The sequence below is a fragment of the Hetaerina americana genome, unplaced genomic scaffold (genome assembly GCF_022747635.1).
Source record: "Hetaerina americana unplaced genomic scaffold, ioHetAmer1.1.p SCAF_103, whole genome shotgun sequence".
In the NCBI taxonomy this organism is placed as follows: Eukaryota; Metazoa; Arthropoda; class Insecta; order Odonata; family Calopterygidae; genus Hetaerina; species Hetaerina americana.
Window position 1 is genome coordinate 1,078,559 of NW_027286104.1, and position 15,277 is coordinate 1,093,835.

General features: G+C 36.6%; 1 protein-coding gene across 1 annotated transcript; it reads right to left on the reverse strand.

The window, feature by feature from the left end:
• Nucleotides 1–1,100: 1,100 nt before the first annotated feature.
• RabX6 (RAS oncogene family member RabX6) lies at nt 1,101–14,493 on the reverse strand. The gene is made up of 4 exons (XM_071599070.1): nt 14,439–14,493; nt 13,979–14,158; nt 12,676–12,953; nt 1,101–3,767 (listed from the first exon to the last, which is right to left on the reverse strand). Exons 2-4 carry the CDS (start codon nt 14,156–14,158, stop codon nt 3,569–3,571), a joined length of 657 nt encoding a protein of 218 aa, XP_071455171.1. The 5' UTR covers nt 14,439–14,493; the 3' UTR covers nt 1,101–3,568.
• Between the last annotated feature and the right edge of the window lie 784 nt (nt 14,494–15,277).

Here is a 15,277-nt window from a genome sequence, read left to right on the forward strand (position 1 = left end):
TTCATGTCTCACTGTTTTGATTCATTTACACTAATGATATATTCTTTGGAAAGCTTAATATGTCTAGCTGCTAGTCTGCTTAGTTCAAATGTCACCTCTAGTATTGATTGTGTACATATTACAAGGGATGTGAATCTTAACACCTCAGCCATGCCACCATGCAATGGTGGGTGTGTGTCTGTGATACACATCATGCTATGTTGCTGTGCTGGCACAAAGAACTTACACAATATATTGAGTGTATAGAATTACCGTGAACACAAACTCAAGGCTGTGTGTCTGATTGCATCTGTCATCCTTTCAATTCTAAGTTCAACGCATTCTTAATGAAAAATGTTGAATCATGCTCAGGACAAATATTCTTAATGAAAAATGACCATTCGAAGACAGGAAGAGAAAATATGAAATGCAATAGAATGCAATTTCATCGTGGATTGTTAAGGAATGAAGAATGGGGTCAATGAAATTTGCATTTGTCAGTTTATTGTTCAAAAGCAGGATTTTTACTAATCTTTTAAATTACAGTATTTTTTTTACTACAAGAACCTGTTTTTTGCCTGTGATACAGCAATTTTGCAATGGGTTAAGATGTCACACCAGATCCTCTATGCTGTCTATAATGTGACAGCCAACATATGATGTCGAGCAGGATTTCAAAATTATTAACATTCTTTAGTTTCAACTTAAAAATGTCAGCAGAGCTCAATGTAAAAAAGGACCAACCTTTCATTTCTAGAAAAGGTAATAAGAATAATTATTGTAACCAGAATACTTATTTTCGCTTAAAATAAAAAAGGTTATTGAAAATAACGAGCATTATATCAGAAATGAAGCATGGAAATTCCTGAGGTTTAATAATACGTGCATCATTGCCAGCTCACAATCAAGGCACTGAGTAGTATCAGGCTCCTTGAGGGATGCTGTCCTTGGTGGCACAGCCGTGCTCCTTCACTGGCTCACCCTAACTTAATTGTACATTTTGAATTACTGCTCAATGATGTCATTGAGTAAATCAAGAGTTTTTTCCCTTGGCCACTTGAGAGCCTGATTTCCCTAGGTGATTTGCTTTAAAAACATGCAGTATTTAAGTCACGGATTATAATTTTTTTGAAATAAAAATATCACTAGTACTATCAAATTCACACCTCGTTTTATTCAGCCTCTCAGCACCATAATATATTAAATCTGTGAGACACTTTCTAAACAGTAAGATTTCAGTGACACTCAAAGTGAACAATTTTTTGTTTGTGTAGCTTTGCGAGTAAGGAGAGGTGTAACTTCTAGCCTAGGATTTTCTAGATTGAAGGGGATTTAAACTTTAAAATACAGAGATGTAATCAGGAGTTGCCTTGCATTGAGAAACCCATTTGATCATTGTCACTCCCTTTTCAGATTCAAATTTTGCTCGAAGCTGATATTTCCATCGCATACATAAAATGACTGGTACTTTGTTCAACAGCTAAATGACACACACTCCACATGTCCAACTAATACTTAAGGGCAACAATTACAAAGAGTAAAAATCATTTGCCTTGACTGGGATTGCCATCGCCCCATGACTGATTTTTACAATTTGAAATTGTTGTATTTTAGTGCACATTAGTGAATGACTCCATTAAAGTCACTGTAGCGTCGTCTTCCGCAGTTCTTTAAACATACTTAAGAACATACAAAACGAACTAAATGACTACATGTGATGTTCCATCTAAGGCATGGATATGCCCCATCAAATACAAGTGTATAAAATACCTGAGCATGAATGCTTTTCAACACTTTCTTCCACATTCAAACTTGAGACTATTCTTTGCTTAAGCACAGCACACATATGGGGAAATTGCATCTACGCCAGAAATGATAGCTATTGTTCTCCAAGCAGCACAACTGGAGAGACAAATCTTTTCGAGCAAACTTTGTACTTGCACCACTCCCATCAGTGAAAAACTTTCACCGGCACATTTCCATTAATTTGGTCAGACTTGTGTCAGATTGAGCAAAGTACTCAAACAAACTAGCATTAAAAATTGCCACTAGACATTTCTTAAACGAATACAAAACATTAGTGGACACAGCTCACCATAAAAAAGGTGTAAAGCTATTAGAAGACACTTCAAAGGCGCAAGTGCTCAGCAGTTTTGTTTCATCCTTAAGACATGCCAAAGCACTGCTAAAAGGCAGCAGTGATACAGCCATTAAGCTTAAAAACCTAGACCAGTTACCTAACAATTATACAAATTCCTTAAAACAGCACCAAAACATTTTGATCCATTTTTGACACAGGGGTAATGGACTAGGCTAGCATCTGATCACATGTTCATCCTTGTAAAATTAAAAATTAAATCTAAAAATTAAAATCATCATACTAGTCACTGTCTGGAGTTATTTCTTTCTGGCACAAAATTCATGATTTTATAGGTTATTTAAATGTTCATTAGCACTTTGCAATAATATACTTGCTAGTCTGCCAGCACCTTAATGTTATATAATACAATTGTTCTAAGATAATCACAACCAATCAATAACAGCAACATGATATCCCAAAATCCATGGTGAAGGGGACTGAAAATGGACAAGGCAAAAATAATAATTTCTGAAAGTAAAAATGCAACAAAACTGAGACACGTCAAAATCTTGCTATTTAAATAATGCAACTGTATTCCCTGGTCAAGCTGAATAAATTTTCAAGCCAATGTAGCCCTATTTGCAATTTGTAAACATTTTATCATCATGCATTTGATGTGTGTAGTGGGAAGAGTAGTGATTTTGAACATTTAAAAATGTTTGTGTAGAATTTGAATACTTTGGTCTATAGAGATTTCATCAATATGTGACAGAAATCGCAGTTTAGATGGCATTGCCAAAAGGATGCGATTCTGGTCGAAACCACACCTTAATACAAAGATACTTTCATGAAAAGCAATTACGTTCTTGCAGAGTGATTATCTTTGGCTGAACTGCACTGTGTTTTGATAAGTTGAGTCATAGACATATGCTACCTATGCCCATTTTGTCTTGCCATGGAAGTTATGTCTACTGTTAACTTAGATTAAACTACAGCTGTAATCGAGAAATGAAATTTTGTGTGAATTTGGAATGAAAAGATAGGGCCAAATTGCTACAACTTATACAACTTTCATTATTTAAGAGAGAAAGTTTTCTTTGACTTATCTGAACTACAGACAATTTGTAAGCAGATGTCAATGAATTTAAAACTTACCAAGGAGTTGTTTAACATGCCTTAAGGTCAATTTTTTGAGCAATGACAGTAAAAAATATAACTTTGGTTAAAACTTCAATGTTGAGAAGATGCATTGTTCATGGATGTGTGTAGGTCCCAAGCAAGCCAAGCAATACCAAATCTAAGGCCATTATCTTTAGATGTTTAAATTTCAGGTTAACGCAAATCAAATATTGATTGGTAATTATCCCATTTTTCTCAGCTCGTATATGTCACTGGACAGCAATCACTAAATACAAGAGAATACTTTGCAATCGTTCTAATAATGCTTCCTGCATCACTTGCAATGTCATGTTCAACAATGCATCCAAACTAGCAATATCGCTTGAGGTGCTAGCAGAGGCAGGAGGGCTCTGTGGCTTCCTCTGGTGGGACAATCTTGAAGGAATCACGATCTACACTTTGAAGCTCGAGGCGAGACCTGTTGGACTGCACCAGGCGACGCGCTATATCTGTGAACATTTCCTCAACACCCTGGCCTGTCCGACAAGAGGTTCGGTAGGTGGCACTGATCAGGTTGTGGCACTGTTCACTGCATTAAAGAACAAGAAGAGAGAAGCCAATGTATCTGGTTGCATCAACCAACACGTAACCAGTATAGGCTAAGCATTCATTTCATACATGCTACCTCAACATGGACCACTATTACATACTAGCATAGCCCTCAGATATATGAATACACATTTCTCATGTCTCCCATTTTCGAGACTTTTTTAGGGGAGAAAGTGACTCTTAGTGTTAATGCTTTCAGACATTCTGCAACCAGTTCATCTAATTGCAGCCTGTAGTCACGTGAACTGTGGAAAGCACTTGTCTGATACTGAGCACTGATAAATGTCTGAATGAAGTCATTGCCATTCCAAGGCTCCTTATGAGTAAATTGCAGGGATTTTTGAAATGACTTGATTTACAAAATGAGACCCTAATGGCTTTAGACCATGACTACTTTTTGCAACGCCCTGTGCTAATGAACACCTGAAGATGATGTATAGTGGGTTCTATCTGACAGGGTGATGTTTTTAATTCTTTTTCTAATGCATTTGACTTGGAGCCCCGAGTCAGGCATTTTTCCAACTGGTCTAATTATGTTACCCATCTTAAGGCCTCTTTTTCAATGGAAACATATTTCATGGTTACCCTTCCTGGAGTAAAATTTACCTACATTGACAAATTATGGTCTTCCATAATGTCTGCTAAAAGACAGAATATTTCACACACATTACATGCTATTAAAGCACCAAATTATTCAAAATCTACCAAGTAACGCAAAACAAGCAATATAAATACTCTTTATAGGGGCTAGAAATGGTATCTTTGGGTGATGAAATAGGATTAGTTTCCTACATCATAGAAAGAAACGGAGAAAGTTCCCCACATGAGAAACTTGAGCGTTTAACAACATTAAGGCTGAAATTTGCATTTTCCCCCACTATAATTTTTGTCGTTTAATTCCACTTGACAACTTAAGAGGTCTTTAGTTTATGAATTAATTAGAGAAAGCTCAAATGAACTTTTCAAGGTTTGGGGGGGGGGGTTCAAGGAAGAGGTGTCCAATGGACTAGTCACAATAATCTTCATCATAGGGATCTGTCAAAGATGGCGACTTCTGGTAATAACTGCAATATTTGCGCCAAGAATATTCCTGAAAACCAACCATATTTGGAATGCGGATTTGGCTGTAAGTCATTTTTCCATTACAGATGTGTTGGTCTGTCAGAGACGCAGGCATTTTTCCCCAAAGGCCTTCCAGGAGGAGTGATCATCACTGGGTGAGTGCATAGGTATACTTGTACTACATGCATTAGCTGTTGATGCCTGAGAAAGGTTTTGATGTGTAAAAGAACATTGTAAATTGCAATTCAATTTAGTTGGGGATATTGGTGAGACCTTGTGTCTGCACTTTTGATAAATAATATAACTTCAACAACTTATGAGCATTTCATCTAATGTTCACTGTCATAAATATTTCAGATGACTACTTATGTTGCATCAGTTTAGGGTATGAGATCTTCTTGGTCATTTCTAGTGAAAGTTGGGGGGGCCGAGTCAATAATTTGAAAACACACTCTTACTATCCAGCTAGCTGGTGGACAAATTTCCACCCCCACTCCCTTACTCCTTCATCATCAAGCAACTCCAATGACCATCACTGTCCAACCTCATTCTCCTATTGCCGTCATACTTTTGCCATGCCAATGCCTTTTTCATGTCATCTAAATCAAATGGAAGTTTTTGGTCATGAGTCTACCACTCCGGGCTCCTCCTATATCTACAGAAATGTTAAAAATGTGCCATGTAAATGCACAGTCATTATTCAGACACCTTGATGAGTTCTGGGACTACTTTTCTGCTCAAAATTATCATGTCATTGCTGTTTCTGAAAGTTGGCTTAACGAAAACATCTCTTCGGAATCCGTCAAACTAAGTAATTACAACATTTTGCGAAATGACAGACCAGGAAGAGTTGGTCGTGGTGTTTGTGTGTACTTGCACGAGAGCTTATCATTTAAATTGCTGTTAAAGTCTGATGGCTCCCCCTTCAGGCCAGAATATATGTGCATTGAAATAGCTGGAAAGGAGGGTAAAATATTGTTTTGTGTCGTGTACAGACCCCCCAAAACAGGCTATATGTCTGAAGACTTTGAGCCTTCTCTGATCCGTCTTCTTCCTAGCTACAAAGGCGTGATTCTGTGTGGTGACTTTAACATTGACATCATGAAGAAAACGCACAATAGCACCTATCTCAGTGACCTACTATTTAGTAGTAACCTATTCCTCATTCCCTACCAGCCCACCCATAATCTTGTGAATAGCAGTACCCTCCTAGACCTCTTTATTGTCGACGACATGTCCAAGGTTGAAGAGTATGGACAGCTCCCTGTCTCTTTTTTGTCTGCTGAACACGACCTAGTTTTCATTAAATATAAATTTAAACTGCAAACTTATAAACCTAATTATATGTGTTTTCGTGATTTCAAGAATTTTGATTTTTCCAAATTTGCAGCAGACTCACTTGAAACTAATCTAAGTGAACTTTTCAAAACCCATCTGGTAGATAAAAAAATTAATATCTTCAATACAATACTCATGCAACTCTTTGATACACATGTGTCAAAAAAAGTTATTCAGCCAAAACGTCATCCAGCTCCATGGTTAACCTCCGAAATTAGGAACCTCATGGCCGTTAGGGATCGTCTTCGCCGTAATTTCAGAAGAACTCAACTCCCAAACCTTCACGAACAATAAAAAGTGGCTCACAATCAAGTGAAGCACCGAATCCGTACCGCTAAACAAAAATACTATGTTTCGTGCTTTTCCGATAAATGGGACATAAAGTCCACTTGGCAGGAGCTGAAGCGCCTCAGACTTGGAAAGCCTAGACATCCCCCATTCAAAATGAACTTCCCCTTGGATGATTTAAATAGCTACTTTCTCACGTCTGCTTTCAAGGATGAAAATGATGTCGAGGATGGTAACCATTCTACTCAAACCCAAAATAATCTCACTTCATTAGATCATGCATTATTCTCTGACTTTGACCATGGAAGGCTTTATTTCCCCCACTATACACCCGAAATGCTGATAACACAAGTGAAAAGTTTAAAATCAAATTCAACAGGCATTGATGGAATCAGTGCAAGAATGCTAAACGTTATTCTCCCAGTAGTAATGCCTATTATACTAAACATCTATAACTGTTCACTCAATTACTCTATATTCCCTACCCTGTGGAAATCTGCCCTAGGTCGGCCGATAATGAAAATAACAACTCCGAAAGATATGTCTGACTACCGACCTATTGCACTTCTTTGTTCTCTTTCCAAACCTCTCGAGTGAATCATTCATACGGTTACAGTGGAGCATCTTATGCGGCACAATTTCTTCGATGAGTATCAGTTGGGCTTTCGTAAGCTCTATAGCACTCAGTCGGCTTTGATAAAGGTAACTGATGATATACGCAGATCCATAGACGCCAAAAAGGTAACAGTTTTAGTCCAATTCGATTTGAGCAAGGCTTTTGATTCAGTAGACCACGGCATACTACTGGAACGTATGAGCAAACTCAAGTTTTCTTACTCTGTCCTTCGCTGGTTTCGCTCCTATCTGTCTAATCGTCAGCAAGCTGTTAAAGATGAAGACGGGAATGTATCTGTTTTCCAACCTGTCCTATGTGGAGTTCCACAGGGGCCAATTCTCGGGCCTTTATTCTTTACTATTTTTATAAAAGAACTAGCTACCATAATAACTCATTGTAAACATCACTTTTATGCTGACGATCTACAGATATGTCTTGAGTCCTACCCCTCTGAATTTAACCATGCCATTGACTCGGTCAACAAGGATATCCAACTCATCAGTGAATGGCTGACTGAAAATCAGCTAAATCTAAATCCCAAAAAGACCAAGTCGATAATCTTTGGAAGCACCGCCAATGTACATATGCTGCTCGCAAGTGATCTCCCTAAAAGAAGTGTTTTAAATACTCAAATTGACTACTCAAATACAGTGAAAAGCTTAGGAGTTTATCTAAGCAGCACCTTAACCTGGCGCGAGCAAGTAAATGCCATTTCTAATAAAGTTCACAAAACTCTTTACACAATGAAGCATTTCAGACACCTAATCCCTATAACGTTACGCCAGAAGCTTGTTCAAACGTTAGTATTACCACATCTCGACTATTGCTCAGTTGTCTACGCTGATGTGAATAAGGAGCTAAGTACCAAATTACAAAGGCTCCAAAATTCTTGTCTACGATTCATCTTTAATATGCGTTTTAATGAACGTGTAACTCCTTACTATAAAATGTTGAATTGGTTCAAACTCAAACAGAGGAGAATGCTTCAAAAGGCCTCACAATTATTTAAAGTTCTGAATTCAAAAACCCCTTCATATTTATATGAAAATTTTATATTCAATTCACTTATGACAAAGAGATCAACCCGCATTACAAAAACATTCCATCTTCCCAAATACCGCACGGCTATATATGAAAAGTCATTCAGTATTTCATCCTGTTAAACTTTGGAACTCTTTGCCTAATAAAGTAAAATTATCCAGGAACACATCCCAATTCAACAGGAACATGTTTGAATATATGTCTACCACACTACCAAAATGGCCTTATTACTGTTCTATCAGGCTAAATATTTAACTATTGTTCTTTGTATTTGTATGTATGTATTGTACTATCTGTTTCTTTCAACTGATGTTAAATTATGTTTTGTGACTGGTTTAATTACCTTATTCTATGGATTATGTAAACCTGTTTCACTCCATAGGTTTCAAAACCTCATGTAACCTGTATTCTGCTCCAAGGGACTTTGCTCCCAGAGCAATAAAAATTGTTTATTATTATAATTTTGTCTAGCAATATTTTTATTGGCGCGTCAAATGGCTAAGATCATTTTCATGTAATACTTTCACTAACCTCATAGCCTTCACCAACCCTCTAAGCCATCCACCCAATTTTGCCGACATGCCCTGAATAAACATAATGGAACGAACAATAAAGATGAAATTTTTGTAATTAATGAGAATAGTACATACCAAATTGAAATTCATAATAAGAACTAAATTTAATTATAAAATTATTGATGGGTCGTCATATGATTTTAGTTTAAGCCTGAGGTTGGCAAGCATATTAGTAATTAATTATCCCTTTCTTTCAAATACTCTTGGAGTATTGCAAATGCCATTTCAGGTAAAAACTATCAATCAGGATGTTTTCTGAATCACCTCAACAAAAGAATTATTCTATCAAGCATAGAAAAGTTTTGCAGAGTAGAATTTATAATTTAGTTTTTGCAAACCACAGATTTTGTAAGTACTCAACCGGGTAAGGTAGGTTTTGTATGGACAAAAACTACCAACAATTTTCTGGTCCCTTCTGATAAACACAACCCAACATCCTGCTCTGCAATAAGCCCCTTCATCTCCAAATACTTCCCTCCTCCCTTCATTCCCTCCAACATGCCTATCCTACTCCTGCCACTTCCTCGCTTGCCTAATGTTTTACCCTCTACCACAGTCTTCAACAACATTTGAAATATGCTGTGTGAAATATTTTGTCTGAATTTCATTCCATTGGTATTTGTCCATGTCAACACTGACAATAATAGCTTTAATGGTCCTGAAGGCATGTAAGACCAGGCAAAATACAAGAGGAGAGTACATACAATTTCAGTTTAGGCTAGTTTTCAACATTTTACAGATTAATGTGTACTAAGGTATTTGATGGAGCACTGCTGAGATTTCTTTTCCCTTATCAGGAATGAGGAAAGTATTCTTTGGGGATATATGGTATTTCTCTTTTCCTTGAAAGAATCTCATATCTGGTATGCTTTATGAGGATAGAGACATCCCCATCGGCAAAAGTCTGATCGTATATGATTATGAAAAGCAATGAGAAACTCCTTGTTCGTGAATACTACAGACAAAGGGTGATTTCAAGTTGCAAAATTTTACATATATTTTAACTGCAACATTTCAACTGCCGAGCATCAGCAAGGAATGGGCCAGGTGAATTTAGTTTAAACAAAAGATGTTTTCTCCCCTCCTTAATACTTTTAATTGACATTACACATTAAACATAACTTAATTCAAGTTGCACTCAAGTTCAACTGTGTTTAGTTGGTTAAACATTTCAGGGTTTCCACCAAGCCAATCGTTTGGCAAGCTATTTACTTAAGCCATTCATCACACATCATACTGTAGGAATTCATTTACAGGAATTATCAATATTTTTTGGATGTAGTTAAAAAATTAGCTGATGCTATGAACACGCTGAATACCCTTGGGACTAAAGCCACCAACAATTCCTTTTACTTCCCATTTTGCTTCATACATATCCTTTGGGATTTATGAATTCAACTGAATTAAATATGTTTGATTAATCACAGCTTAGTAAAATCTTTCATGGAAGTAGGAATACCCACACAATTAATGACAAAAAACTAGTACACCCAGGATTCTGACCTAAAGAAAATGTTTCACTTATTTCATTGAATTCATGTGAAGATAAAAATTTGGGCAATGCTTTTTGAATACACAAGTGTCTTAATTTTAAAGAAACTGCATATTACCAACCCATAGAAGTGAGGAGCAGGCATGTGGGTGGACTAATTTAATCAAATGAAAACATGGGAGAAAAAACTGATTTTATGCATTTAGATATTCTTGGAGCTAAGATTACCTTTTATCTATTATTCTTACTTGTTCCTACTTCAATTGCAATATTTAAGAGATAACCCTTTCCAAACTAAGTCTGGTTTTTGTTTAGTATTTAAAAAAAATGTTTCAGATTATTAGAAAAATTTGAAAGTGGTCGACTATCAATACATCCAATTTCACCTACGAGGGTCATCCGGAAAGTAGTACCCGTTCGTGCCGCATGAAGTGCTGACGACGCGAGTAGCCGCTGGACGAGGTCAGATAGCTTCAGTGGCTTGTCTGCCTTCTCTGAGCCAAGTTGCGTGACGCTAGCATTGCCTGTGTTGTTTCTGTGATTGTTTACAATGTTTAAAAAAATTGAGAACGCCGCCAGTTGTGAAGTGAGGGCAGTGATTAAATTCCTCAATGCAAGAAACGTACGCCCATGTGATATTCATCGCCAATTAAAGGAGGTGTATGGAGACAATGTAATGGACGAGTCGTCTGTTCGGCGGTGGTGTCGCAACTTCAACATGGGGAGGGGGAACACACACGACGATGAGCGTTCGGGGAGACCGTCTGTCATTACAGACCAACTGGTGAGCTCAGTTGACGAATTCGTGAGGAACGATCGGCGCGTCACAATTGATGACATCTGTGAGCATTTTCCCAATGTTTCTCGAACAATTGTTCATGAAATTGTTAAACACCATCTGCATTATGCAAAAATTTGTGCAAGATGGGTCCCTCGCAAGCTTACAGATGAGTGACCCTGTATCTCAATGAGCTGGCGGCGAAGGACTATGCAGCAGGAATACAGAAACTTGTCACACGTTATGACAAATGCCTTAATTTGCTTGGAGATTATGTTGAGAAGTAGTTTAAAGTATCCTCTTTCAAATAAAATTTTTTATGTTTGTTAATATTTACTTTTGTGTCTTTATTTCACGAACGGGTACTACTTTCCGGATGACCCTCGTATATTACCATTTATTTCCCCTGTAGTCTGGTGATATCACATAAAATATTGCGCAGATTTGGCGATCTACTAAATAAAGACAAAATAGCACGATCGAGGGCTTTCCCGGCAGATCAGCTTGATGAAGTTTTTCCGGGTCAGGCCTGATGGCTGACATTTCGAAGCTCGACCAATGCATCGTCTTCAGGGCAGATGGGCCACGAGGACAATGCTCAAATCGAGCATCTGCAACCTCTGACCCAGCGGAAGACCTGAGAAAACTTTAGTCAACAAATAAAATACTTCAGAGGCCTCAGGAAGCATTTTGTCATTCCATTTTGCTTTCTTTTCTTTGTTTTGCACGAGTTCTTACGCAGATAAAATCTGAAATAAACATCTCTTCATTACCATTCTTAATTTCACAATGTGATAAGTCATTATTAATAGCATTTGTTTTAAATGAAGCGAAAGACCGGAAATTTAGCGGAAGACCTGAGAAAACTTTAGTCAACAAATAAAATACTTCGGAGGCCTCAGGAAGCATTTTGTCATTCCATTTTGCTTTCTTTTCTTTGTTTTGCACGAGTTCTTACGCAGATAAAATCTGAAATAAACATCTCTTCATTACCATTCTTAATTTCACAATGTGATAAGTCATTATTAATAGCATTTGTTTTAAATGAAAGAATATTTTTGGCTATCACAATTATTATTGAAGATATCATGGCAGTAAGGCTTAGGAGATAAGTAACAAATTTCATATCACATAGGCATCACGGCTTGAAGAGGAGCGTCACAAGGGCCCATAGCTTTGATTTACAAGGGCGCACTGGCATTTTTAATTTTCATGCTGAATACTTTTTTTTACTGAGACAGATGTTCTGAAACCTAGATATTCTGAACAAGACAATGGACTAACAATTGTTTTGCAAATTGCGGGAGATGCTGTAATTTTAAATATTTATTGATTTCCAGTTAACAATAATCATTTTTTAACACATGCATTCAATCAATGTTCTTAAGAAAAACATATAAAAATGAAGCTTTCTCCTTTTTTACACCAGAAACTAAAAGTCATAGAGATCCATGTTTGCAGACTTAGTGTAGAAAATTCTGAAATGTGTCTTAGACAGCAATTGTAAATTTACAAAATTTCTCCGAGTAACTTAAATTTCTGTACCTTGAAATTTCCATTAGAAAACACAATTTGTTAGCACCTTAAATGATAGCAAAATGGGGAATTCACAGGAAGTGCATTACTGGGTATGCAGGCAATTCAGTTTCCTTAACATTGAGATCTTTCACTTTTAATTAGTTAACATTAGGAACTCACCAAAATGTTTCAACATCAGCATCTGTAACGTGACTGGAAGTGTCAGCAACACTAGAACTACTGCCACTCAATGAGGGAACAAGGTCAGATTTGTTTCCACAAAGGAATATTTTTGCATTTTCTGCATAGGTAACAACATCTAATAAATGCTGAGATAGAACATGAAAGGAAGCAGGATTATCCACAGCAAACACTAATATGGCAGCTTCAGCAAATTTATAATAACTTGAAGTTATAGAGGCAACACGTTCCATTCCACCAGTATCCCACAATTGTAACTGTAAAAAGAGATAAAGCAAGTTAACCGAAAAAGTTCCTTCAAGACTTTTACATGTGCCAAAGATCTTATTTTTCATGAAAAAAATCAAACATCATCAAAGTTCGACCATGTGAAATTTCATGTTGAATGATCGCAACCTCCTTTTCGATTTGAATGAAGATTTTCTCAGCAATGCTATGGGCGCCTATACTAGTATGCAAGTACTTGCCAACTATTCGGAAAGCTTCAACCTTTCAAAGAAATCTGTTAGATTTAAAATAAATTACTTAGTCACATTAGAAGTTTTAATTGTTTAGGCGGTGTCATCAACATTACAAAGTAGTTATGCCATCAACACACTCGAACAATCTGCAAAGTTATGACAAATATTCATTATAAAATACAGCATCACATAGCCACATATTGAATCACAAAACGCCAACTTAAATTGTTCCGTCCAATACCAATATCATCCAGCAAAATAAAAGGAATTCTTTTCAGATTTCATTCCGTGTTGTATCTTTAACTCTTCGTCTCCTGCTACAAAATACTGCACTATTGCGCTGTACACGATGTTCACCTAAAACAACACATTACAACCTTCACTCGCCAATTTGAAAAACTTACAGTCCTACTATCCGAAACGTTCAATCCTCCTTTAGGTTTAGAGAATGCCATCCCAACAAGTTGGTTTCTAATGACTGGTGAAAGTAATAGCCATGATTCTACATATAACGTCGCGAAAAATTAAAAGGCGATTAAAACGTTATCATTGGGGCGTGGCCTAAGCTAAAGTTATGGAAATATATTAGTTTGCTTTAAAAATTCAATACTCAATTATCAAAACAACTTTCATTAAAAATATCTGGGCTTTGATCAACTAAATACGGAGGTATTCATGATTTTTGGAAAACCGTAGTGATTCCTACAGTGTGTTTGGAAAGGTTTTCCAATTGGAGAGGTAGGGTGTCAAGCGTATTGTATCTTTCTAACGTACGATGCAATTTTTTGAGGAAGTAACCACACAATAGGGCATTAACTTACCTTGATTACCTTGTCTTCTATTTTATAAGGCTTATCGTAATGGTCTAGGCCTAGTGTAGACTGTCTGTCTGTGGACGTCACAAATGTATTTGCCGTGTAGCGACGAAATAGCGAACTTTTTCCTACACCATATTCTCCACAAAGAATAACTTTCTGCTCTGGGATTTTCACAGATGCCATCTGCGGATAAATAAATTGATGAGAGAGGACGAAGCTGGATCTTGACCTAATTACATAGTTCATAATTATTTTCTGATAAGATATTTTGCTTCTCATAGCACTAAATAAGCAGCATTTCAAAATACTAATCGTAACTAGACGAGATATAACCATAAGATCGCATTAAAGCGAATACTAATAGTAAAAACCAAGAAAGATAAAATAACAAAATACCACAGAACATAAAAAAATTACAAAAATCACAGCGTATGAGTTTAAGAAAGAATATAGCTCATTTTACCTCAGTACAGCGTAAATATAAACGTAAATACAACCCTGATTTCTTATTCAACTCATTTTCCTTACTCTTTTGTTTGATATTCAGGCAAATGCCCACCAGATGAACCGCGGCCAAAAATTGTACTAAGGGTTACTAATACTAAGGGGTGCTAATTATGAACAATATTTATCGGTGAGAACGAGATGTAGAAGCAGCAACGTGAGTTAATTAGGACAACTTCATGTAAATACTTGCATGAAATATAAAATTGGATATAATTGGCCCACGCTACTGATATTACAGGAACTATTAGCCTGAGTCAATAAAAATGGTTTATAAATATATATATTTGTAGAAATTTTGGCGCCTATTTTAAATGTGCCTAATCATCCGACGGGCGACCATTTTTTCTTTATTTTCTGACTTTGAATGTTTTAGAAGATTAAATAGTGTACCTTCTATATTGAATCATAGTAGTGTAACAGTAGATACCAGAGGTATCATCTGAATCCTGGGGCCCGCGTTTGAATGACTAAATGAATTTTATGGTTTTTTTACCCCTCCTTGCATATTTTTAATAGTTGGTAAATGAGCGTACCCCTCAAGCAGTCACCTGAATCAACAAAAGGCGGATTAAGACTGGAATAAAACGTATTTCACTTCGATTAAGTCTTAGTTCAAGTATTTGTACTGCAAAAGAATACACTACTTTGCAAGTCAACTTGTTTTCCATTTTCAATGATTTTCGAAATCATATTACGCACTGAAACAGAATGATTTCCGGAATATTAGGATGATAACACCATATACAACTGCCGGCTATCATCATGAATATTTGGGAGATGGTTTGGATAATTTGA

Excerpts from the sequence above, each read along its gene's own strand:
- RabX6 (XM_071599070.1), bottom strand. The coding sequence starts at position 14,158 with ATGGCATCTGTGAAAATCCCAGAGCAGAAAGTTATTCTTTGTGGAGAA. Across the intron at positions 12,954-13,978 it reads TAGAAGACAAGGTAATCAAG|TTACAATTGTGGGATACTGG; the intron begins GTAAGTTAATGC and ends CTCTTTTTACAG. Across the intron at positions 3,768-12,675 it reads GCTGATGTTGAAACATTTTG|TGAACAGTGCCACAACCTGA; the intron begins GTGAGTTCCTAA and ends TCTTTAATGCAG.